Source organism: Triturus cristatus, chromosome 1_2 (genome assembly GCF_964204655.1).
Source record: "Triturus cristatus chromosome 1_2, aTriCri1.1, whole genome shotgun sequence".
Taxonomy (NCBI): Eukaryota; Metazoa; Chordata; class Amphibia; order Caudata; family Salamandridae; genus Triturus; species Triturus cristatus.
The window spans coordinates 693972523-693996676 of NC_140580.1; the positions used below are offsets into that span (position 1 = coordinate 693972523).

General features: G+C 42.3%; 1 protein-coding gene across 1 annotated transcript in view; it reads right to left on the minus strand.

Moving 5' to 3' along the window:
* Nucleotides 1-24154, minus strand: part of LOC146867846 (cysteine-rich motor neuron 1 protein-like) — an 85026-nt gene that overhangs the window by 45861 nt on the left and 15011 nt on the right. The window contains exons 2-4 of the mRNA XM_085608551.1: nucleotides 16339-16497; nucleotides 2633-2770; nucleotides 1022-1261 (exon numbers count right to left, since the gene is read on the minus strand). Coding sequence (XP_085464677.1) covers nucleotides 1022-1261; nucleotides 2633-2770; nucleotides 16339-16497 — 537 coding nt within the window. The remainder of the gene's footprint in view (nucleotides 1-1021; nucleotides 1262-2632; nucleotides 2771-16338; nucleotides 16498-24154) is intronic.

Here is a 24154-nt window from a genome sequence, read left to right on the forward strand (position 1 = left end):
AGTTTATACTGTGGCTCTCCCTATACCCCACCCAGTCCTGAAACTGACTGGTAGTCATTAAGTGAGTTATTCTTGGCAAGGAATTTTGACTTGGTGAGCCACACAAGTCTGTGTGACACTGGCAGTGACAGTACGGTCTGTAAAGGACTATTAATTAACTCTAAAGATTGTGTCCCATTATCAGTTTTCAAAGTAGACTTAAGCAATACCTTAGTTGTTAGATCCATTTTAATTTTATTTACTGATTATTCATATATGATTGTGTATTTGTGCGCTGGGTTTGCTAGCTGGTTTATTATCGTTTTATAATGTTTATTTGTGGAGTGGATGAGGATGCCCTTTAATTTATTTCTGGCATTGTGCACTAATAAAAATAAAATCAAAGATCATCCCTGAACATAAGTTACCTTAGTTGGACCAAAAAGGGCTAATGTATTGGTTAATGAATTTAGGGAGGGTGGATGGTAATGTATCCGAACATAACAATATAGACTACGGTGAAATATGGCTTGACTGACTGAGAGACTGAATCAAAAGTCAACAAATTAAACATAACTTTCCTGGAGATAGAAGGGAAATGCAGAGGGGTTAAGGGGAGTGTAAGTTTGGTTTTATGGTTCATCCCTTTTCTTCAAAGAGCTCAGCAAACTACTTAGAGTAGAAAACCACGAACTCAGCAAACTACTTCAGAGTAGGAATTACAAATGGGACAGTGGGAGTTGGGTTGGAGGATTTTCAGAGAATATCATACAGTTGGTAGGGTCTATTACAGCTGAATCTAGTTTTGCTCTATAAAATGAGGTTTTGTCATCACAAATATACTTCACAGGTCCTTCTCTCAGCCCGGTGGTTCGATAGTTGAGAACCATAGGGGTTATGGTGCCACATCCGCTTTAACGTTTTAACCATCTTTGATTTGTATGTACGTAAGTGAAGTCAAAGGAAGCCGGTGTACTCCGTGCATGCTCAAAAGCAATTCACATATTAATTAAAATATACACAGAAAAAAACGTGTTCTTACCTTTTATACACTTAAACTGATCACAGCAATTGCCGGGGATCCCTGTCCCATTTTCAATCACTTCTTTTGATGCATTTTCTGAACATCCTTTTGGACAGTCATGAAAATTGCAGGTGCAGTAGCTAGGGATGGTGGGGCAGCAGTGTCCTGCTGGAGTGTGCGTCATGGTGGCTACAGAATCCCAGGGACAAGTTGGATGAGTGATCTCAGGACACGTGACATTAGCACATTTCACTTTCACTGGAACACAGAAGCATGAACAAAAGTCACAGTACAATGAATACGAAACCCTTGGTCCTTGTTTACGCTAATATACAGGAAGATTGTTTAACATTCACAGACAGATTTCTAATTCAGTCTCTCAAAATGTTATTTGTTTGGTAATTGGTTTTAACATGGGGACAACATCAAATAATACTAGAAATAATGTTACTATAGCTAGTCAACTTTTTGACAAATATTAGTTCTCTAATGCCATAGTTTATTGAAGATGGTGAAGGGCTGGAATATTGAGTATGGAACATCGCATTAGGTTAATGTTGCAGCTAAAATATGGAAGACAAAAATATTGACAGGCAAATCTGCATAGATATTCTATACCTAACTTCACATCTATGTATGTTGGAAATGCTGTAAGGTATGTAGCTGTTAAGTTAAGAATAGTAAATCTATACCTCTCTCTGTACACTTACCAGTCAATATTTTAGTCCTTGATACGTTGGCTACAATATTAAGGTAGTAAGATATTATGTTCTCGACTTCACCCAAGCAAACAAATGAGCAGATCACAAGAATGATATACTGCTGTGCCATTTGACTGATGTTGTACTTTATTTTTGGGCATATTCGTCCAGCTTCATTTTCTTATTGATGCAAGGCATAGGAAATTAGGGGAACTCTTACCCTTACTCGATGGTGGCAGTAATAAAAGATTCATACTTTGATGTGTATGCCTTAAAGAAAAGGATAGAGTTTTACATGTAACGCGGTCATGCAGATGGAAGGTAAAATATTGAATGAGCTAGGACCAGGTAATCAATGAATAGGACTAGAGAACATGTTCTGTTATAATGAGAGCAAGATTTGGCGCTAATCACCAATATCGATACAACTCTGACACAAGGATTTCAATGTCAGGAAATGGAATCTACATTCAATGGCACTTTCCAATGGTATGCAAGCTTTTAGAATTCCAAGTATGGAGGGCATTAAAAAAGCTGTACTGAATTTTGCTCCACTTTAGTTTCCTTGAAGGATCATGGCTCAAGATTTTCAGGTTTAGGCTGCAAGAACCTCAAACTGAAATCTTTTGTTGAAATTAGCCAGCTTCTTCTGAGCTTGCTTGCTTCACAGCCTTGCTTTGACCCGCCCCCTGTCTTGGGACAACCAAGATGGGTTTAACCCCTGTTCAAGAAGAGGAAAATGAATGAGTGCCTGCATTAATGAATGGGTACGTTTTGAGGCGGTAGAGTGCAGGTTTTTTTCAAATGCAACATCTTTGCTAATATAGTAAAAGTAAACAACCATTGCATTGGTCCACCTTACAACATCAACACATGCTGCTTATGACAAAACGTTACTTTCTTAAGGTTTGAATCATCTTAAACTTACCAAGTGCAGCATTACATTCGATTTGGTCCCAAAACTGATATTTTACGCCACACGTTCGACTTTTGCAAACACACTGCCCTTCGATAATATTACAGCCTCTGTCCCAGCATTCGTTGTTTGTGTCAAACCGGTCCTGTTCTGGAAAAGGTAGATCGAATCTTTTTTTAGCAGATACAAGAAATGTAGTGCCATAGCACACAACAAGCAGACAGAAAGTGATACTTTCAATTAACATACTTTTGGGGTCATTGCAGGAGGGTACCAGTCTATTACCCAGTCCGCCCACCACTCGGTTCCAACACCAGACTTAGGCAAACTTTAAACAACGTTTTAGAGTGGGGATTTACCTTGTGCCTGGAAAAAAGCGTGTATCAGGCCGACTCTGAAAAAGCCTACCATGGATCCTACAGAGGTCAAAAATTATCGACCTACTTCATGCTTGCCAGTAGCAGCCAAACTCCTTGAAAATCAGTCAACAGGGAGCTAACCCAATATCTAGACTCCAATAATCTGCTTGACCCAAGTAATAATAATAATAAAGAGGTTTATAAAGCGCCTGGTTATACTAGCTAGTATGTCCAAGCGCTGCGGTAAGAGTGGCCGTCCTCAGCTCAACATAACGGTCCAGAGAAGGAAAGGCTGAGACAACTAATCTGGCTGAAAAAGCCAGGTCTTCAGTTTTTTTCGAAAAGTGGTTTCGGACTGCTCCAGTCTCAATTCCTTAGGAAGATTGTTCCATTGCTTGGCTGCAAGGTAGCGGAAGGAGCGACCCCCCATTCTAGCTCTTTTTATAACCGGCACTTGAACTCGACCCGAACCTGAGGACCGCAAGGCCCTGGATGGCGAGTAGGGGGAGAGAAGATTATTAAGGTAAATCGGAGCCTTCCCTTGAAGAATTCAATGACTGATGCAGAGGGCCTTAAAGGAGACTCGTTCTTTTACTGGAAGCCAGTGTAGAGTAGATTGTGCATGTTTCGATGAGGCTTTCCGAGGAAGCATCAGGACAAGACGGGCAGCCGCATTCTGGATATATTGAAACCTCTGCAAGCTTTTCATGCTAGCGCCCAAGTAGAGGGCATTCCCATAGTCCAAGCGAGAGGTGACCAGTGCGTGGACTAAGGTTATCCTAGCTGCTACTGGGAGCACATCCAGAACTTTCCGGAGGCCTTTCATTATACCGAAACATTTACCGGCCACCGCTCTGGAGTGGTGGTCAAATGAAAGTTTGGAATCTAACCACATTCCCAGGTTCTTCACTTGCTCCCTCGGGGCAGGGATAGGGCCCCAGGACTGTGGCCACCATTTGGGGGACCATAACTTGGTGTCTCTGCCCACAATCAGTACCTAGGTTTTATCACCGTTCAATTTGAGGCAGTTGTTCGCCATCCAACCGGCAAGTTCTTGAAGGCACAGTGAGAAGTTGGAGGCATCCTCATCACGGGATTGGGATAGAGATACCACAAGCTGTGTGTCATCTGCATATGACACAACATTGACACCGTATTTTTTGATACTATCAGACATGGGAGCCATATAAAGATTGAAGAGCGTAGGGCTCAAGATAGATCCCTGGGGAACCCCCTGCTCCAACCTGATGTTCTTGGAGTAGAACGGGCCTTGGGCTACTTGGAAACTTCTATCCTGTAGGAAGGAGCTAAGCCAATCCAGAGCCAGATTTGCCACTCCACCTTCCTTAAGGCGCTGCAGCAGAATGGAATGAGCCACAGTGTCAAATGCAGCGCTAAGGTCGAGCAGGATCAGTGCAACCGTCTGACCTGCATCGACCAGACTGCGGATGGTTTCAGTGGAGAAAAGCAGAGCTGACTCTGTGGAGTATGTTGCCCGAAAACCCGACTGCGTGGGGTGCAACAAGTTGTTCAGATTAACGTGCCTCACCAGTTGCTCGTTAACCACCTTTTCTGCAATTTTGGCGATGAAAGGTAGAAGCGAGATTGGCCTCAGATTATCCAACTGGCTAAAGTTCATCCCGGGTTTTTTTTTATGGGCACAACCACCGCCTGTTTCGAATTCCGTGGGACTATGCCTGTGTTAAAGGAGAGTTGGATGAGATGTCTAAAGTAAGGCGCCAAAGTGTCCATACGGTCCTTCATGATTCTAGGTTTCATGGGATCTTTCGGGGAGCCAGACTTAATGCTCAGGGCAAGAGCTCGAAAGACAGGAACAGAAGGAAGACTAAAGCCCAAAAGGCGGGAAACCACATTAGTAGTCCCGACTCTCGGCAGATCAGATTTCCCATTACGAGCTGCTTAAGGAAAGGTAGAGTAAATTCTCTCCACCTTCTCGGAGAAGAACTCCGCTATCCTATCACAAGCCTCAACTGAGTCCCTATTAGGGGGTGAGATTCTGTCCAGCGACGATAGTTCTTTAAAAATTATGAACAGTTCTCTAGAGGAGTTCTCTGCTAGTTCAATTTTGGTGTTGTAGTAGGCAGCTCGTGTTTTCCTTATAAGAGAGTGGTAGCTCTTAAGACTAGATTTATAAGATAGCTTTATGCCCTCGGAAAAATCTACTCTCCAGCTCCGTTCCAGGCGTTTGCAGGAGGATTTAGCGACCTTCAGTTTTTCATTGAACCAGGGGGCAGATCTACTCTGCCTCCTCGGAGCGTTAGAGGACCAAGGAGCTACCTTATCGAGTGCCTCAGTGATGCGGTGAGACAAGGCACTGCAGGCCGTTTCCACATCGCTCCACCCTAGGGGCCCCCCTGACAGTAGGGCCTGATTAAACTTGGAAGCAGAGAAGCTGGCCCACTTTCTCTGTGGTTTACCTATATTAAGCACAATCGGAGGTTTGAGGAACGAAAAACTAAAGGGAACCAGATAATGGTCAGACCATGGGACCGGGATCGGGGCGTCAAGCCTGATTCCTTCCCAGTTGGCAAAGATGGGGTCTAACAAATGACCCAACTGATGGGTAGGGAGAGTGGATTGGAGCATTAAATTGAGCAAGGCCATTTCCTGACTTTCTCTGTGGTTTACCTATATTAAGCACAATCGGAGGTTTGAGGAACGAAAAACTAAAGGGAACCAGATAATGGTCAGACCATGGGACCGGGATCAGGGCGTCAACCCTGATTCCTTCCCAGTTGGCAAAGATGGGGTCTAACAAATGACCCAACTGATGGGTAGGGAGAGTGGATTGGAGCATTAAATTGAGCAAGGCCATTTCCTGACAGAATTCTTGAGCGGGGGCATTATCCCTATCGTCGAAATGAAGATTAAGGTCACCCAGCACCATTAACTTCGCATACCGCAATGCTAATTGGATGACCTGTTCTCTAAGATTATTAGTGAATGGTAGGATAGGGCCAGCATGGTTTTCGATCATGTCAATCTACAGAGACTGCTTTGATTATGGGAACGGAGGAGATTCGCTGACAGGTTGATGGGGGGGGGGGTCAGACCTGTCCTTATCCTCTTTGACCTATCAGCAGCATTTGACACCGTGAATCATACGGTGTTAGTGCAGTGACTGAAGGCTGTGGGGATTGGGTATACGGTTCTGGCCCTTCTCTCCTCCTTTCTAGCCTCTAGGGAGCAGAACATACACTGGTAAAATCTACAATCCGACACATTTCATCTTCCGTGCGGAGTGCCGCAGGGATTAGCCTCGTCACCAACTCTATTTAATATCTATGTTACTCCACTGGCCAGACTCGTCAGAGAGCATGGCTTTACTTTGTTCTCGTATGCGGACGATTCGCAGCTTGTCATATACGTAGCTAAACAGTCAGAGACCACCGCCATTAGCTTTCATGGCTGCCTGACGGAAATCATGAGCTGAATGAGTCAAAATTTTCTTAAGATCAACACTGATAATACGGAGGTAGTGGAGTTTGGGAAGGGCAAATCCCTGTGGAATCAAATTTGGTGGCCAATTGAGGCTGGTGAATGTCCCCGTCCCAGCTTAGGCCAAGAACCTAGGAGTGATCTTTGATAATCAGCTTAATTTCGCAGCTCAGATCAATCATCTAACTTCTTCCCACTTCTTTTTACTGAAGAACTTACGGAAGATTTCCCCCTTTATTCCTCAGGAACTCAGGAAAACGGTGGTAGTAGCTCTTATTCTTTCGAAAAGAGATTACTGCAATGCACTTTTTATGGGCATTGATAAGGCACAGAGGACGAAATTACAATCGTTACAAAATGCTGCTGCATGATTGTTATTGAACATTCCTAAAGGCCATCCCACCTCGACTGGCATAAGGTCACTACATTGGCTCCCTATCCAGCAACGAGTAGAATTTAAGGCCCTCTGTTTGGTGCACAAGGCACTATATGGAGGTGGTTTGGTTGATATCCAGAAATCGTTCTCATGGTACACTCGCATCAGAAATCTTAGTTCCACAAATGCGGGTCTCATTCATATCTCCAAAATTCGCAGAGCAAGATGGGGAACTAGGAGTCTATCACACTGTGCAGATAAACTGTGGAATCAGATACCTATAGGTATGAGACTACAATCCAACAGGTAGCTTTTTAGGAAATTGCTAAAATCCTGGTTGTTCCCCCTAATTAAGCCGCCGGTGTCAACGGTACAGTCCCTCTTCACACTTTCAGCACCAAGACGCCAAGGCATTCGATCGCTTTACAAAATGTATCTTATCTTATCTTAGGCACAAGGGAACCTCCCTTTTTCTAGTGGCAGAGCCGCAGATGGCTCTGCCGTCAGAAACCGATTTGCAGCATGTCAGCCTCCACAGAAGTGCTAAGTCCATACCGCACTGGAAGAACCTGCTTTATTTATGGCACCAATCGATCATTCCACCATGGTGAGCTGAACGGCATTGCACCTGTGCTTTGTATTAGGGAAGCTTGCATTGCTGCTTCCGATATGCTTTGTTGGGTGTTAGTGAAGCTTGGTATAAACATTTACACTACTACACAAAAGCGAAAATGATTGGCACAGTCATTGTTTGTTGCAAGATGGAGTAAAGTTCATTTAACAATTAACAAGGGTACAGTCAAGCATTTATATTCTTGTAAAACTTTTACATGCATGATGATCTCCCCAATGCAAACGGACAAAATACTGGAAGTTCTGGGGCTTTGAGGGACTCAAAAGGCATGCATTACCCTCCAAGCATTTTCAGTGAGTCTCCCTTTTTTCCTCACCTTGCATTAATTTTCTCAGCATTTCTGGGAACCAATCTCTTAATACACCTCTTAATAAATTGGTGTGCAATTGTTCTTAAGGCACTGTTCATTTCTACAGGGTAAGTGCAATTGACAATGATATTGTTCTTTATATTAATGAATATTACAGTATGCTTATTTACTTATATAATATGGTCACCTTGCAGTTATGCCTTCATTGAATTTGTAGTTTTATTCCTGAGGCCCTTGTGCTCCATTTTAAGAACCATTTCATAATGGGAGTTAGCCAGTCTCACATATACAGTCCATAATAGAGAATTTCAGAGATCCTGAGACGGCAAATGCTCAGAATGCAAAAAAACACATACAACTTTATCGTACAACTTGATTCCAAACATCAAGCAATCTGAAACATGAAGTGCAGAAGCAAACATCCGAAACAACTCTGTCGCCAAGTGTGATGCATATAGTGAAAACAAGCATATATATATATATATATATATATATATATATATATATATATATATATATATATATATATATATATATATATATATATATATAGAAGGCAACGCAAGGGGAAAAGTTTACAAATCTCTGCAAGGTAACCATCCCCTCTACTGTCCAATAAAGTACAATTTCACTAGCAGGTGTTCCCTGAATAGAGACAACTGTACTTGTCTCTCCTGACAGATATGTGAGAGTTCACTGCATACATCAATCTGACCATAGAAGAGGAAGACTATTTCACCCCCTTTCTTGGGCAGCTGTAAACCTAACAGAGAGAGAGAACCTCATTGTTGGGAGAAGCAACAGAGCAGAAATATAAATATGAACTTCCCTACAAATATCAATGTGATAAGAAAGATTACTGCATCCGAACACGGGGATAAGAGGAAAATTGTCAAATTAGACTTCTGCTCCTAAAGGAAGGAGGGGCCCATCTTAAGAAGGACCTAACTCGAGCTGCAGCTGGTCTGAAAAAAATCTATCAAACAACTACCAGAAAAATGTCAAAGACAGAAACGTCTTTGTTACCTCCTCAATGGATTTAATTAGATGAAGCACTATATAGGCCAGTTACAATAGCAGATCATATGTAGAAAAAAAAATTGCAATTCAGAATACAGTTTAGAGGAACCCTTAAGAAGTCATAAAACGAAGGGCTGATGTTTCCCCACTCATCGTTTTAGGATCATTATAAGCCTATTAAATTCTAATCTAGAGACAGACAGCCCTAAATTAAACCCTGTTGAGGAAATTAAGTATAAACAAATATATCTAGACAGTATATGAGAAACATTCCATTTAACATCATGCCTCAAAGAAGCCCCAGTGGTGGAGGGGAGGGGAGGAGAGAGAGAGAGAGAGAGAGAGAGAGAGAGAGAGAGAGAGAGAGAGAGAGAGAGAGAGAGAGAGAGAGAGAGAGAGATTGAGTATGGGTGTGCGTGGTTGTGTGCATGCGTTCAGAGGATAAAACCTCTACCCCAGACCACCTTAATCTCTTAAACCCAGCATAATCAATCAAAAATCTGAGAGTTTAAGGCGAAGAACCATTAGCAACACCAGGACCAGGTTCAGTAGCAGGATGAAGGAGATGATAGATACGACTCCTGGTTCAGTGACAACTGATGAAGCTAGGGATTCCAGTCACTTCTTAATCAGAATGTGGATACTGCAATGAGGTTCATGTGAAGGCTGAACAGAAATCTAGGAATTAGAGGAAAATAAATTAATTAATAGAGAAGACAAGATGGATATGGAGCTACAACGGTAGCTATCTTGTGAATTCCTTCCAACCAAAACATGGACAAATAATTGGAAATAGGGGTGTTATTGTGGCTGGCAAACAGGATTTTCTCTTGAGATTCCAAATTGGTTTGATGTCCAAATTCTGGTATGGGGTAACCACCCCATAAATGATCGTCCCACTCATTGTCTGTAGCCATGAAGCATACAGTCACAAAGCAGTAGAGACTAAATGCTGCCCTAGATCAGAGCTGCAATGTTTGTATGGGCAAAAAGAACAAAAGTTGGTCCTGCTTACAGGTTTATGGAGGGTTTCGTCACAGTGCAGCTTTTCCTGACCACAATTGTGTGATCCAGAAAGTTTGGAGCAAGAGTTCTCATGATTTAGGCATGTTCATTCACGTTTAAACACTGAACTATTTTAAATTCTACCCAAAAAGACGGAGTCGGATTCACCCACACTACTCTCATTGCAATCAGTGGTAAGAACCACAGCTGCATCTGGAGGAAGCAGCCAGAACTCGAGGGCATCTTTTTATATGCTGAAGACTAGAACTAGCCTTTCAAAGTCCTTTGACCTGAAATCCTGGTACTTCAGCAGGGGGTGAACCAAGGGCCCTGTATACAGCTTGCCCCAAGGAAACTCAGGAGGGAGAAGTTCTGAAATGAGACAAAGTCATCATTAGACTTGGAATAATGTTTCCACAATTGCCTGAGAGAGGCAAAATCTTTAACTCGGACAGTGGTCAGCTGAGTCTTCAAAACAGAACTGTGTTACTAACAGTCACTTTCCGTCCGGAGGCTCGTAGATGCCTCCTAAACATCTGGGAGCCCACTGACCTAAATAATCATAAAACGCAAAGGGTCACTCTTGGGTTTACAGTAGCCAAAAGAAATATAGCACAGCTCTGGAAAGCAGCATATGCACCCACGATTGTAGACTGGAAAAAAGACCTCGATTGGTGCATGTACAGGGAAAAGACAGTCTACATAGCTCGAGGTTGCCCCCGAAAATGGTCCAAAATTTGTGACCCATGGAATTCTTATTGGGGGAATATATGTAGCCCACCCCATAGCATTGACTATGATGATACTCCTACTCCGTATCACCCAATGGAAAGTAATGTTTTATTTATGATCACTGTCTGTCTCTGTTGTATACACCCATGCCAAATCCTTTGTACTGTATGTATATGTTGATGACTGTTGATAAAAAGAATTATATAAAAAAAAAACAGAACTGTGTTACTTTACAGAGTTCCCAGAGGCATCTGGAATCAGTCCAAAATATATTCTAGACACTGCATAGGTTGAAGATAGGGGTGCAGATTTACAAGCCCCTTGCTCTGCCAGTATGTCACTTTTTGTGACGCACTGGCAGCGCATTTTTCTGCTCCATATTTACAAGGACAGGAAAAGCCACCCTGTGTGGCTTTTCCTTTCCTAGTATATATGGCCCGTTACATGCAGTACTTTGCGTGAAAGAGGCGTTCCATGAGTGTTGCTGGGGGTGTTCCCAAGCAACACCCATGGAACCTGACACATTCCCAGATTTACGAGGAATCGTAAACCTGGAACTGCGTCAGTATACTACGCCACCCTAGGGGTGGCGTAGCGAGGCGCAACAAGGAGAAGTGCTTTCATTTCGCCTAGTTTTTTTCCTCTTTCAATGCGTGCTGCATTCTACAGCACACATTGAAAGAGAAAAATGCCTGTAGTGATTCAGCGCATTCCTGTGCTCTAAAAGTGCAGCAGCGTGGCTGAGCCAAAGGGCTTGCAGTGCCACGCTGCAGCACTTTCTTGTAGATCTGCCCCCAAATTTCTTGATGATCAGAAGGAAAAATCGCTGTGTATCCAGTATTGGACTAGCAGTCTCTGAATCCTTTTCTACCAGTAGACATGCTGGAGTGTGGACTAGCCTTCCATCTGAACTGTTAGAATCCTACAGTGATGTATTCCTACCAAAGGTAGACCTTTGTGAACATTCTAGGATAGGTCTTGAAGGTAAAGGCACTAAGAGAACTGTCAGTATGATTCCTGGATTCAAAACCTGTGAAACCTTTGAGATTGCTCAATGGGTATATGGAAGTGCACGTCCTGAAAGTTGAAAGATGTTATCAAGTCACAGGGTGGGCCATCTATAAGATGTATTCATTTCAAAAGGATTTTGTATCATGTTAGACATGTCACCTTGCAGCCAATTCAGAGTGTTCGTTAGCATGAGATGTGAACATTTCGGATCTCATCCAATTCTATGATCCTCATCAATGGCAATAAATTTGTTTGAGACAGGTTAGGAGCCCACCAATGATTGGCTCAAGTGACTGGGGAGCCAAACAGTCAGAATTCTTCCCTAGGTAAAAATATCAAATTTGTTCATGTCCTTGAGTAAAAATGGATGGTCGACCTATACCTAGCCCCTCTGATGGGGAGTGAAAGAATGGTATGCTAAAATCACTCTAAAAAAAATGTCTTTTGGGTGTTTTGTAAACTAAAACATGGTATAGTTGATTTCTCTGAGCTGGTTCCATTAATTCCAAGGATGAGGGTCCGTGATTTTAAGGATTCTTCTTTTTTGATGTTTTATTCATTTAAGTTTGCAACTAAAAGTGGGTGTGAGCCAGACAAAGAAGTCCAAGATACTCTTGTAGTTTGAAAAGTCTTTATTTCCTTATAAATAGTTTCAAAATGTTAATGACAAATTAGGCTCAGCCAACGCGTTTCGTTCTCTCACCAAGAACTTCTTCAGGGCTGAAAATGACACGTAAAAAGACACCAAATCAAAACACAAAATGAACCCTATGACAAGTAAAGTACAGTACAAAAAAACGAGAAGCGTGCACAGGACTTAAGCAAAAAACACTATTAAACCTTTAGATGAAAATTAAAAAGGACACATTCAGAGACACAGACAATAAGACATGTGACAGAACAGAAAGACACCCTTGTACCAATAATCACATTTAAAGACAAAGACACATATGCCAATTGTGAAAAGCAAATTGTATGCAAACGTCACAGAGATATTGCATATGTGGTAAGTGGAAACAATGTGCAGAGTATTCCAAGCAGATAGAAATCCTATTATGAGCCAAGCCCCATAAGTCCTGTGCACGCTTCTGGCTTTTTTTGTACAGTACTTTACTTGTCATTTGGTTCATTTTGTGTTTTGATTTGGTGTCTTTTTACGTGTCATTTTCAGCCCTGATGAAGTTCTCGGTGAGAGAACGAAATGTGTTGGTTGAGCCTAATGTGTCATGAATATTTGAAAAATATTAATTGGAAATAAAGACTTTTCAAACTACAAGAGTATCTTGGACTTCTTTGCCTGGCGCACACCCACTTGTAACTGCATTTGGGACACAGAGGCATCCCATAATGGCTGGTGCCTAGGTTGCAGTGTGCAGGACTTTTGAATTTGGGAAACTGGTGTGAGGTGCAGAACCAGTAGTCTGCCGTTGAAGCTTTGTTCTTTCTATTATTCATTTAAGTTTGCTTTGGCATAGTTGGACAACATTCTGGTATCTGAGAATCCTTGTGGGCACATAAGAGCCCACATTTTACAGAGAGAGTGGGACTCTATTGAAAAGGCCTCATGCATAGTACATAGCTTCTTGAACTAGATACTTTGATGAACCTGGACTCAATGGAGTGATTTCAGAGCAGCAGTGATGTACCCATGCTTTTTGAGATTTGAACACATGCTGGCCAAATAATTTTTTAATTGTTACAATGTTTCGATCTATGACTTAGGTAAACCAGCATTAATAATCTCCCAGTAGTCCAACTTCAATAGTATCTAGAGTCTTAGATTGAAAACATGGTTGACATGTAGCAGAGGGCCAACTTGTCTCAGTATGTAAAGTTAATAGTTTGAACGTTTGACTGCAGAGTTTTCTGGAGCATGAAAGACAACTCGCCATTGAATAAAATTCCTAGATATTTTCTTTTGTGTAGGAGTTTGGGCTTGGCACAATAGAGTAGGTCATGTAAAAGGCATTAGATACAAAGCTAGGATCACATTCACAATCTAAATTAAACCTAGGTCCACAAAAGAGTAACCTCCAAGTTTAGATTATGTGACCCTGCTATTAGAACTACGATTACTGACTAGATTTAAATTGTGCCTAATATCCTAGGGCCTTTGGTCACACAACCAGGATGTGCAGATGCTAAAGATTGCAAATAGAATACAGAGACTCAACACGCCTCATATCGGGTAATATCGGTCGGGTACTCTCGTTTGCTAAAAACTGGCCTAATATTTGGTTGCTGATTCACACTGTCACCAATGGGACACATCACTAAAGCAAAACATGCTGCTAATACTGAGGTGTTTTTATTATTTTGTGAGCTTGCAAGTGTTCCTACCACTACAGCATTTTAAGGACCTCAATACTCTTCTTACACAACTTTGCTGGGGCAAAGACCGAAGGAGAATAGACTCTTGTAAACCCCCAATTGCAATGCTTGAGAAGATGGTTATCGCCGGGGTTAAATGTCGAACACTCTGAGCTTTTACTTGCATTGGAGCCTGTATCATTGTAGGAGTTGCTCCCCAGAAATGTCCCTCTCCCTCCTCACTGTCTTCAGTCCATGCACGTAGACCGACAGTGTTAGTAAAGACTATGGAAGAGACTACAGTCTTATAAGCGCTACCACTCTGGCTTGTCCGGGAATTTGAAGGCGCTGGCTGGATTGCTTGTGGTTGGTGATTTATATTCCAATGCTACATTGCATACATGACACCCTTGTGGATCACTGGGAAAAGGGAATGGGTCATTTTCTCATGCATGGCGCCCTGATAACAGCAGCTAAGAACACCTGGGAACAGGGTGATGTAGAGTCACACTTCAAATACGTCATTGAGTTAATGTGGACACACATGCAACCAAGCCTTATCTTGCCTCTATGACACTATTCCCATCAGTATATGTGGGGAGTTGATAGATATCAGGACACAAAGGAAGGGGCCACTAGGTAAGGAACTTTTGAATAAAGAGTGAGACAAAATATTGCTGTACACCAAGACAGTCTCTAGGAATCCCTGGTTGAAATATATTCAACTGAACAACTAACATCAGACATATTTGACACCAAAAAGAATTGCACGAAGATACCCAGGTGCAATAGATAGCTGCCCGAGGTGTCAGAGAGCGAGCGTGGACTTTATCTGAATTGCGAAGGCATGTCCAGTGATTATGCAGTATTGATAGAAGGTGATAGAGGTCCTGTCAGAAGTGACCTGTAAATTGATTAAAAAAATATTTTTCCTCCTGGGCCAGATACAAAGATAAAAGGCTGGCAAATAAACTGACAGGTTTTTGGATCTTGGCCTGGTTTTGGCAAAATAGTCCTTTTCTATTGCTTGGAAGGCAAGGCATCCATCATCTATAAAGTTGTGGCTTGTAGATGGCCAGAAAAGGACAAGAACAGAGATAACAGTCTTATTGGATATATCCCAATATTGTGACTGTCTCACTATTACACAATCGGATATTATATTATTAGCAGCTAGGGGACCCCAAATGTTGTGCGTCAGATCGCATATCTGGAGCCTCACAGGGGAACAAAAACTTCATCATGCAGCAATTGACGAAATTTGGCTAGAACTCTGCATTACAAGAGAACTGCGGAGTCGCCAATTCCGCAGGCAGGATAAAACACTCTAAGCACCCCTAGTGAAAATGTAATATTTTGTTCCAACAGAAGCTACCCATGGGTCTGAAACTTGTTTTTCGCTATTATGTTATTTTTGTGTAAAATCATTCCCTAACACTGTAAAGATGGGGTCTATCAAGTGTAGATATCACTTGACAATTGTTGTACAACCACAACCCAGTTAAGCTTTATCCTACTCTTTGTTCACCTTCTTAGAAAACTGTGAATGAGATGACTATGTATAAATACACTTTACTACAAAAAAGTCAATTACAAATGTTTTTTAAAACAATTATTCTTGTAGACTGATACATAGTGCTAAGGAAAATAGGATGGTATTATGGAATTTCTTCAGCTGTAATTTAAAGGTTGGGAGCAAAACTAGGGTGTAATGGTCTATGGAAATAGAAAATGAAAAGAATACTTACAAGCTTACATGTATGTAAGTAGTCCAAAATATTTTACATAGCATTTCCCACAACGAAAACATAAATCGTCTATTAAAGGCAGAAGCAAGTGTATCTGGGACGGGAAATGAATATCATTGGGGTGTAAAGGAAGCGGTTTCTCCAAGGTAAAAATATTTTCCTCTCAGAGAAAAAAAGTTTTGGGGGGCAAATGCTCAAATGTGCTCCGCATACTTATCTGCTGATGCAGATACCCCACCCTGCAGACAGTGCTCATGAGTAGGCACAGGGAGGGGAATGGACAGGAATCTACTGTGCGTAGCTTTCTGGGCATTACATGGGGATGTTTGTGAATATTTGGAAAGTTAGATAGTCTACAACCTGAGGACAGAAGGGAGAAATAACCTAGGAGGTGTCTACAATTGTGGATATTTCAATTAAATCTAGACAGTTTCAACTACTGAATCTTTGCCTCTTAACAATATGTAAGAAGAATTTGGAGACGTTTCTGATGTGGGCAGAGAAGGACTTTCATAGCCGCAGGTGGGTTTGGGGTATCAGCTATCCCAAATGAGTGGTAATCTGGTCTGTGCTGTGGAATAGCTAATACCATTGCTGCACTGGTTTGGAAATGGATGATTCAGAATCTGCTTTCGCTGATTTGAGAAATCTCCCACCCTATCTTGCCATGTGACTAAATAATATGATGCATAATAAACTGAGCTAATATCTGAACACAGAGTACATATCATCTTCCTCAGGCGGGTTAACTTACCATATATCGTGTGCTTTCTGCATATGTTTATGTTAGGGTAACTGAAAACATGAAAGCAGCTTCGAAGCCGGCCGCAGACACAGACACTCATCCTGATGTTACATCCGGTCACCTCAGGACAGTTGTCATCTTCTTCAATTTGTAGGTATGCTGGTAATCCTAATAAAAAATAGGAAACAAATACTGAATCAGAGTTAAATGTGACCTTTTGTACATAGTCAGGATAGCTGGTGTGTGTTTGATGAATCCATGCCGCTGTGACACCATGTTTCCAGTACAGGGCCTTGAGGCAACACACTAATGAATGCTGGGAGTTGTAGCTATGGTTCACTTTGAACAATTGCCTTAAATCAACTGGGTATGAGCTTTAGGATTGTGAGCACTACGGAAGGCACTATATAAATACCAGTACATCACAATCACAAAATCTTGACAGAAACAGTCCCTGTTCAGAGTAGGATGCCAGACACCAGAAACAACCCCATGTCACTGCTGATGGGACAACCTGAGATCTTTATTGAAATTGGCAGCCGCTGCCCATGCAGGTAAGAGCGGTGGGACGGTGGGGCCGGGGGGGATTTCGGTGGACGATGACAGGGGAAAATGTATTATTTATTTAATTATCCCTCGTCATCATCCTTCGAAATCCCCCCTCACCCGGCCCCACGATCTACTCTGCACGGGCCGCAGATGGAAATTTAGACTATTTATGGGCACAATAAATGTAAGGCTTGCCGCTTGAGATAGGTTCCTGATCACATTTTCACAGCCTGAACAAGATGGTCACTAAATTATCACAAAACAGAAATCTTGGGTGGGTGCGTGTAAGGTGCTGTAGTTAAGCTAGACCATGTTTTTCTTTGCATTGTACTTAAAATTAGCAAGGAAAAAAACCATTATAAACATCAAAATTCTAATAAAAGCGGGACTCAATAAACTACACATAAATGATATTTAATTTTTTTTTTTTAATTTTAACTATTTGAACATGTACATAGGCCACAAGGACAATTATGCTCATCTGTTTGAAGAACATCACTCCGGCAACCCACATCCAGCGCCTTGAGACCCTCACGGGTGAGTAGAGCCCTTCACAAATCCGATTGATTGATTGATTTATTGATTGGCATCAAAGACAGCCCAACTACTATGATGTACTATCCATTATAAAGTTCCTAGGTCATAGAGTTCCTACCTCAGAGTTAAAAAAAGGTAGGTTTCCAACATTCTCTTGACCAATTCCCTTAGTGATGAGTGTGCAGAGTCCTTTCAAAATCAAGCCACAATAAATCACATAGAACCCAGGGGCATATTTACAATGCCCCTGATGCAGTTTTACGCACACTCTGAGCTTTTACTCGCATTGGAACCTGTATCATTGTAGGAGTTGCTCCTCAGAAATGTGCCTCTCCCTCCTCACTGTCTTCAGGCCATGCACGTAGACCGACAGTGTTGGTAAAGACTATGGAAGCGACTACAGTCTTATAAGTGCTACCACTCTGGCTTGTCCGGGAATTTAAGGTGCTGGCTGGATTGCTTGTGGTTGGTGATTTATATTCCAGTGGTACATTGCATACATGACACCATTTTGGATCACTGGGCAATGGAAATGGGTCATTTTCTCATGCATGGCGCCCTGATAACAGCAGCCAAGAACACCTGGGGACAAGCTGATGTAGAGCCACCTACAAATACGTCCTTGAGGTGATGTTGACACACAGACATGCAACCAAGCCATATCTTGCCTCTATGACACTATTCCCATCACTATGTATGGGGAGTTGATAGATATCAGGACACAAAGGAAGGGGCCACTAGGTAAGGAGCTTTTGGATAGAGTGAAAAAAAATATTGCTGTACACCAAGACAGTCTCTAGGAATCCCTGGTTGAAATATATTCAACTGAACAACTAACATCAGACATATTTGGCCCCAAAAAGAATTGCACGAAGATACCCAAGTGCCATAGATGGTTGCCCGAGGTGTCAGAGATCGTGCACGGACTTCATCTGAATTGCAAAGGCATGTCCAGTGATTATGCAGTATTGTTAGAAGGTGATAGAGGTCCTATCAGAAGTGACCTGTAAATTGATAAAAAAATATATTTTTCCTACTGTGCCAGATACAAAGATAAAAGGCTGGCAAGTAAACTGAAAGGTTTCTGGATCTTGGCCTGGTTTTGGCAAAACAGTCCTTTGCTATTGCTTGAAAGGCAATGCATCCATCAGCTATAAAGTTGTGCCTTGCGGATAGCTAGAAAAGGACAAGAACAGAGATTACAGTCTTATGGGATATATCTCACAATCGTGACTGTCTCACTATTACACAATCAGATATTATATTATTAGCAGCTAGGAGACCCCACATTTTGTGCGTCAGTTCGCATATCTGGAGCCTCACAGGGGAAAAAAGATTCATCGTGCAGCAATTGGCGAAATTTGGCCAGAGTTCGGCATTACAAGAGAACTGTGGAGTTGCCTATTCTGCAACAGTATAAAACACCCCACCCACCCCTAGTGAAAATGTAATATTTTGTTCCAAAAGAAGCTATCCATGGGGCTGAAACTTGTTTTTTCACTATTATGTTATTATTGTGTAAAATCATTCCCTAATACTGTAAAGATGGGGTCTTTCGAGTGTAGATATCACTTGACGATTGTTGTACAACCTCCCCAGTTAAGCTTTATCCTACTCAATTTTCACCTTCTTAGAAAACTGTGAACAAGATGACTATGTATATAACATTATAAACATCAAAATTCAAATAAAAGCGGGACTCAATAAACTACACATAAATGCCATTTTAAATCTTTTTTTTTATTTTAACTATTTGAACATGTACATAAGCCACCAGAACAATTATGCTTACCTGTTTGAAGAACATCAGTCCAGCAAGCCACATCCAGGGCCTTGAGACCCTCGCAGGTGAGTAGAGCCCTTAACAAATCCCTGATTGATTGATTGATTGATTGATTGATTGATTGATTGATTGATTGATTGATTGACATCAAAGACAGCCGAACTACAATTAGCTTCTATCGCTGGAATGTCACTTTTGTGATGCTTCTGAGGCGCAGTGTGCCGGCCCATATTTACAAGACCACATAAAGCCAACCTGCGTGGCTTTTCATGGCCTTGTAAATATGGGTCCCTTTCATGCATTGCTCTGCATGAAAGGGGCGTTCCATGGTTGTTGCTGTGGGTGTTCCGACGCAAAACCCATGAAATCTGACGCATTCCCAGATTTACAAGGTTTCATAAACCTGGGAATGCGTCAGATTCTAATGCCTCCCCAGGGGAAGCGTTAAAGTGGAGAAATCCCTTTATTTCCCCTTGTTTTTTGCTCGTTCTATGTGTATGGCATTCTGCAGCACACATAGAAGGAGGAAAATGCCATCAAGGATTGCTTTTGTGCAGGAAGGTGTCCCTTCCTGCACACTCTTATCAGCCCTGCAAATCAGGCACCCTTGCACCATGGTGCAAGAGTGCCTGCTTTAGCGCTAGGCAGCCCAGAGGATAGCACAGGGATGTGCCGTATTGCTGTAATTACAACGCATCCCTGTACTTTCCTAATGATGCAACTCGGCATGGTAAGATAGCTTGCAGCACTGTTCTGCGGCGTTTTCTAGTAACTAAGCCCCTTCGTTTAAAAAAATACAGTTTCCTACATTTTTTAGGAACATGCTGTACTGCTAAAAGTCCAGGCTGCCGAATACCAATGATGACTAGTCTTTTTTCCACCTCATGGTTCTTCCTTCCACCATCCTACGCTTCCTGGGTTAGACTACCAAAAGTGTGCACTGGGAGCAATAAGTCAAGACACGGTCTGTGCCACAGTTTTGGGCTAACTGGTGTCTTAACTAGTTGAAGAGCTGGAGCAGTGCTGTTTTACCACCCAAGACAGTGGTAATGGTCGCTTCTCACGGGATCTTTTAAAGCTTGTGCTGCTTTTGGCCGAAAAAGTATCAGCATTTGTTGAAATTTAAAGTAAACAACTGAACATAACAATAACATACACAGAGTAACACAATTAAAACATAACAGGGTATGTCACAACAAAACAGTGTGACACAACAGCCTCAATACAACACAACAAAATCCCCTAGGAATAATGTCGCACAAATACAGAGCAGCACAAATGCACAGCAGAACACATCACCACCATAATAATGGGGAGAGGAGTTGGCCTAATGGCTAGGGCGCTTGACCACGGACCTTGGGAACTGGGTTCGAGTCTCGGTAATGACGCTGTGAATCTGGGCAAATCACTTAATCTCCCCGTGCCTAACAGAAAAATGAATGTGTGTCCTCATGTACCGTAACTGGTGCTATGTAAAGCACTCTGATACTTGATTCGATTTCGGGTCAAGTTCACGCTATATAAAACTGTTCCAAAAAAACAATAAACATCCCACACGAAAAATATCGACAAACGTTAATGTCACGCATTACCACCTCAAGAATCCTGTTTTCATTGTAAGGTGGTAAAAGGTGTTTTAAGAAAGCACCGCCTTAACTTATCAGTAAGGACATGTAATTGAGCCAGTAAAAAATGATCGTGATCTGGCACAAGGCCGCTTTATCTTGCAGGTTCTTTTTCATATCTTCTCCCTTTTTCCTTCTTCTTCCTCCTTTTCTCTCCCTTTCTTTTTCTCTTGCACAACGAAAGAAAATCTTAAGATAAAAAATATAAGAACTAGTCCTCCAAAAAAGAACGACGGTGTCCATCACCTGCACAAATTAAGCACTGTCGCCATCCTTTTAACATTTCATGATCAAAACCAGAAAAAAATTGTAAGCAACTATGTATAAAGCATTCCCTTTGAAAAGCACATAAAAGACAACTGCTTCTAATGACAACTCAGGCATCTATTGTCATTTTTTGTGCAGTTTTATGTGCGACGAACTTAGCCTAAAGGAAACAGAGCGCTGTACATGAGGCCCACATTACACAAGATCAGATTACTTACTCGGACGCGGGACGTTTCAGTGCTGCGCCCAGAACGTCAGGGTGTCGAGCCGACGCCTGAACTCCAACTGGGCTCCCCAGATGCCAGCTCAGGCCTATAGGCCACACTTCATTACAATCAAGCGAGCAGTGCGAATTCTTAAAAAGTGGTATGCCACATGGTAGGTGGAATCCGAAGGGCATTCTGTTTTTTTTTTTTTACATATGTGTGTGCTCCGCTCGCACTCTGTTGCACGTTCTTCGAATGTCGGTAAATAAAAAGGGGGAGGGGCCGGTCCCAAGCCTCTCCCAGCCCCAGGACCCAGCCCTTTGAAGCCGCGTGTACAAAGAACGCCTGGAGGGGTGCATTTGAAGCTGTGTTTTCCCCCTCTTGGCCCTTCTCTTTGAAGAGTAGGACGCAGCATGATAATGAGGGCGAGGGGCATTGACCAGGGCTGGCTACACAGGGCCTCAAGGCGTGGGGTGATTGGAACGTCTGAACCCATAGCTCACAGCATTAATTAGCTTTGGCGCTCTCTTTCAGCTGACAGCTGGAGCTTTGTGCACCCACGTTTTGTGTTGCTCATTTGCACAATAAGTCTATCCAATGCAATACGCTGAGCCGACTCTGCAATGGCAAAACCCAGCGCATGGGGGTATGCACTTTCAGGCTTCATTAATGCAATGACGTTGATGCTTCAAATAAGTGTTTCCGAATATATTTAAAGTGCTGCTCGAGGGCCGGGTGCAATACGTCTGTTATTTTGTTTACCAAACTGGGGAACCCGGGGACAGAAAACGTGCCAGCTGTGTTCGTAGTCTCCAAAACGGAGACATTGATCAGCTCCTACAACCCACTTAGATGCACTGGGTGATCCTCGGCAAACCCCGCAATTCGGCTGCAAAGTGAGGATGGTTAGAAGCTTTGGTGATCTGCATAGAAATTAGCACAGGGGATGGGGGAACGTTGCATATTTTCTGTTGACAAATTATTGTATCACGTAATCAGGATTCTGTCATACCCGTCTGCTCTAAAAGAGAACTGCCGAACGATGGCGCAGGAGAAGTTTGCTTTTACAATGGAATTTAAAAAAAATGCGTGGCGCTTGTCACTGTAGATCTGCTATTGTATAGCTCTATTAAAAATACCTGTTACTTTTAGCTACCTCAATGATACACACTCATCAATCACGGACGTGTTAAAGGCAGGGTGAGTCCCACTGGGACTTAAAGATGTGACCTTCAGATTCCATATATATTTGTCAGCACGTGTCTAGGCTGGTCGTCATGGAAACCTAAATAACCCATAGAAACTGCTGAATATTCCATAACAGCCCATTCATTTAAAGAAGCCCCCTCGGCACCCACGTGCAATAGCCGAGAAACTCTTGGACTGTGTAGTCTAGAGGTACAAAGCTTGAAAGGGTCTTTGTCCTAGACACTTACAAATACTATTCCACATCAATAGACCTAATTTTAGGGTACTGTGAGGGTTATAGATATTATGATAGACAGATAGTCCCACTGGACGTTCCCAGACATAACTTGAGTTCAAGCAGAAATAAAAATAAAAAACAAGAATGTGATGGGTGGAATGCTTGAAGTAATCTCAGCTGCAGATAATTACTTGGACGGCTTTCCAGACCATAGCTTTTGCCCACTATCCCGATCCACGCAGGCACTAGTCATATGCAAATCAGCTTTGGTCCTGCTCTGGTTGGAAGACCAGCCCAAACTGCCAGGCCAGGTGCCCTAGCTTCCTTCATGTTAGGAACACAAGTAACTCCAAATTGGTTTCTCCTTTGTTGGCCCTCATTAGTGAAAGGAAACTCGAGTCCTATGGCAAAGTGGGCACAGGACCATCAGCTGGGCATTCTCGTCACGTAAGAGCTAGCTAAGATGGCTGTACAAGCCAATTGCTACCACAAGAAATGTGAAGGTTTATTGATCTGGGATTTGGTTGGGTGGTGAACCCTAGAGCACACTGGATACAGATTTGACAACTCTTCTTAACCAGCTTGAGTCCAAGAAAAAAACTTAAAACAAGTCCACTCAAAGAGATGTTCTCATCCCTTCTTAAAGCTTCCAGAACCACCCATCTTTTCTCCCCACAAAGGGACAATGTCCCTGTTAGAAATTGGGTTAATAATTTGTCAGAGGTGTGACCCAGGGGGGTGATGGCTGCCAACTTAATGAATACAATATGGTTGGGTCAAAATACAGTTCTGGAAGAAGTTTCGCTCAAACCCTTATAGTTGTGGCAGAAGGCAATCCTCAGAGAGGTGCATGTTATGTTCAGGCAGCACCAATAATTTTACAGTAAAGAACACAACAAAATAAAATTTCTGAACCAATTTAGAAAAATAGAGAAAAAGTTAAAAAGAAACAGATTAAAATAGGATAATGGGGACTGAGAATGTGACATTTTATAGATGTAAGGCAATAAGCACCTACAAAATGTAAAGCACCGTTGAAATTGAATAGTTTGCTGTAGACCAGTGCCCTGGGAATTATTTCAGACTAACTGCGATGGAGCAGAGGTTAGATACACAAAGGAGATCATCCTAGTCAAAGTTTTTACCTTCAGACCTTTCTCTGAAATGAAAGTCAAAATTTTCCAGAGGGACAAAGTTCAAGGCTTCGGCTGTCGAGGGTTCTTCAACGACTGATTGTCATCATCAAGAACCTGAGGAAGCCATTGGTTTTGGTGCCAAAAAATCCAGAGAGCAACAAAGTGCTTTTCATAGGCGCGAAGGGTGCTTCAAAGTTTGGATAGGTTTGCAGTCTCTCTGTGGTCCAAGGTTTTACCTTAGGAGTTAGTCACTTTTTTCAAAGCAAAATCTTCCAGCGGGCATAAATGAAAGCGGT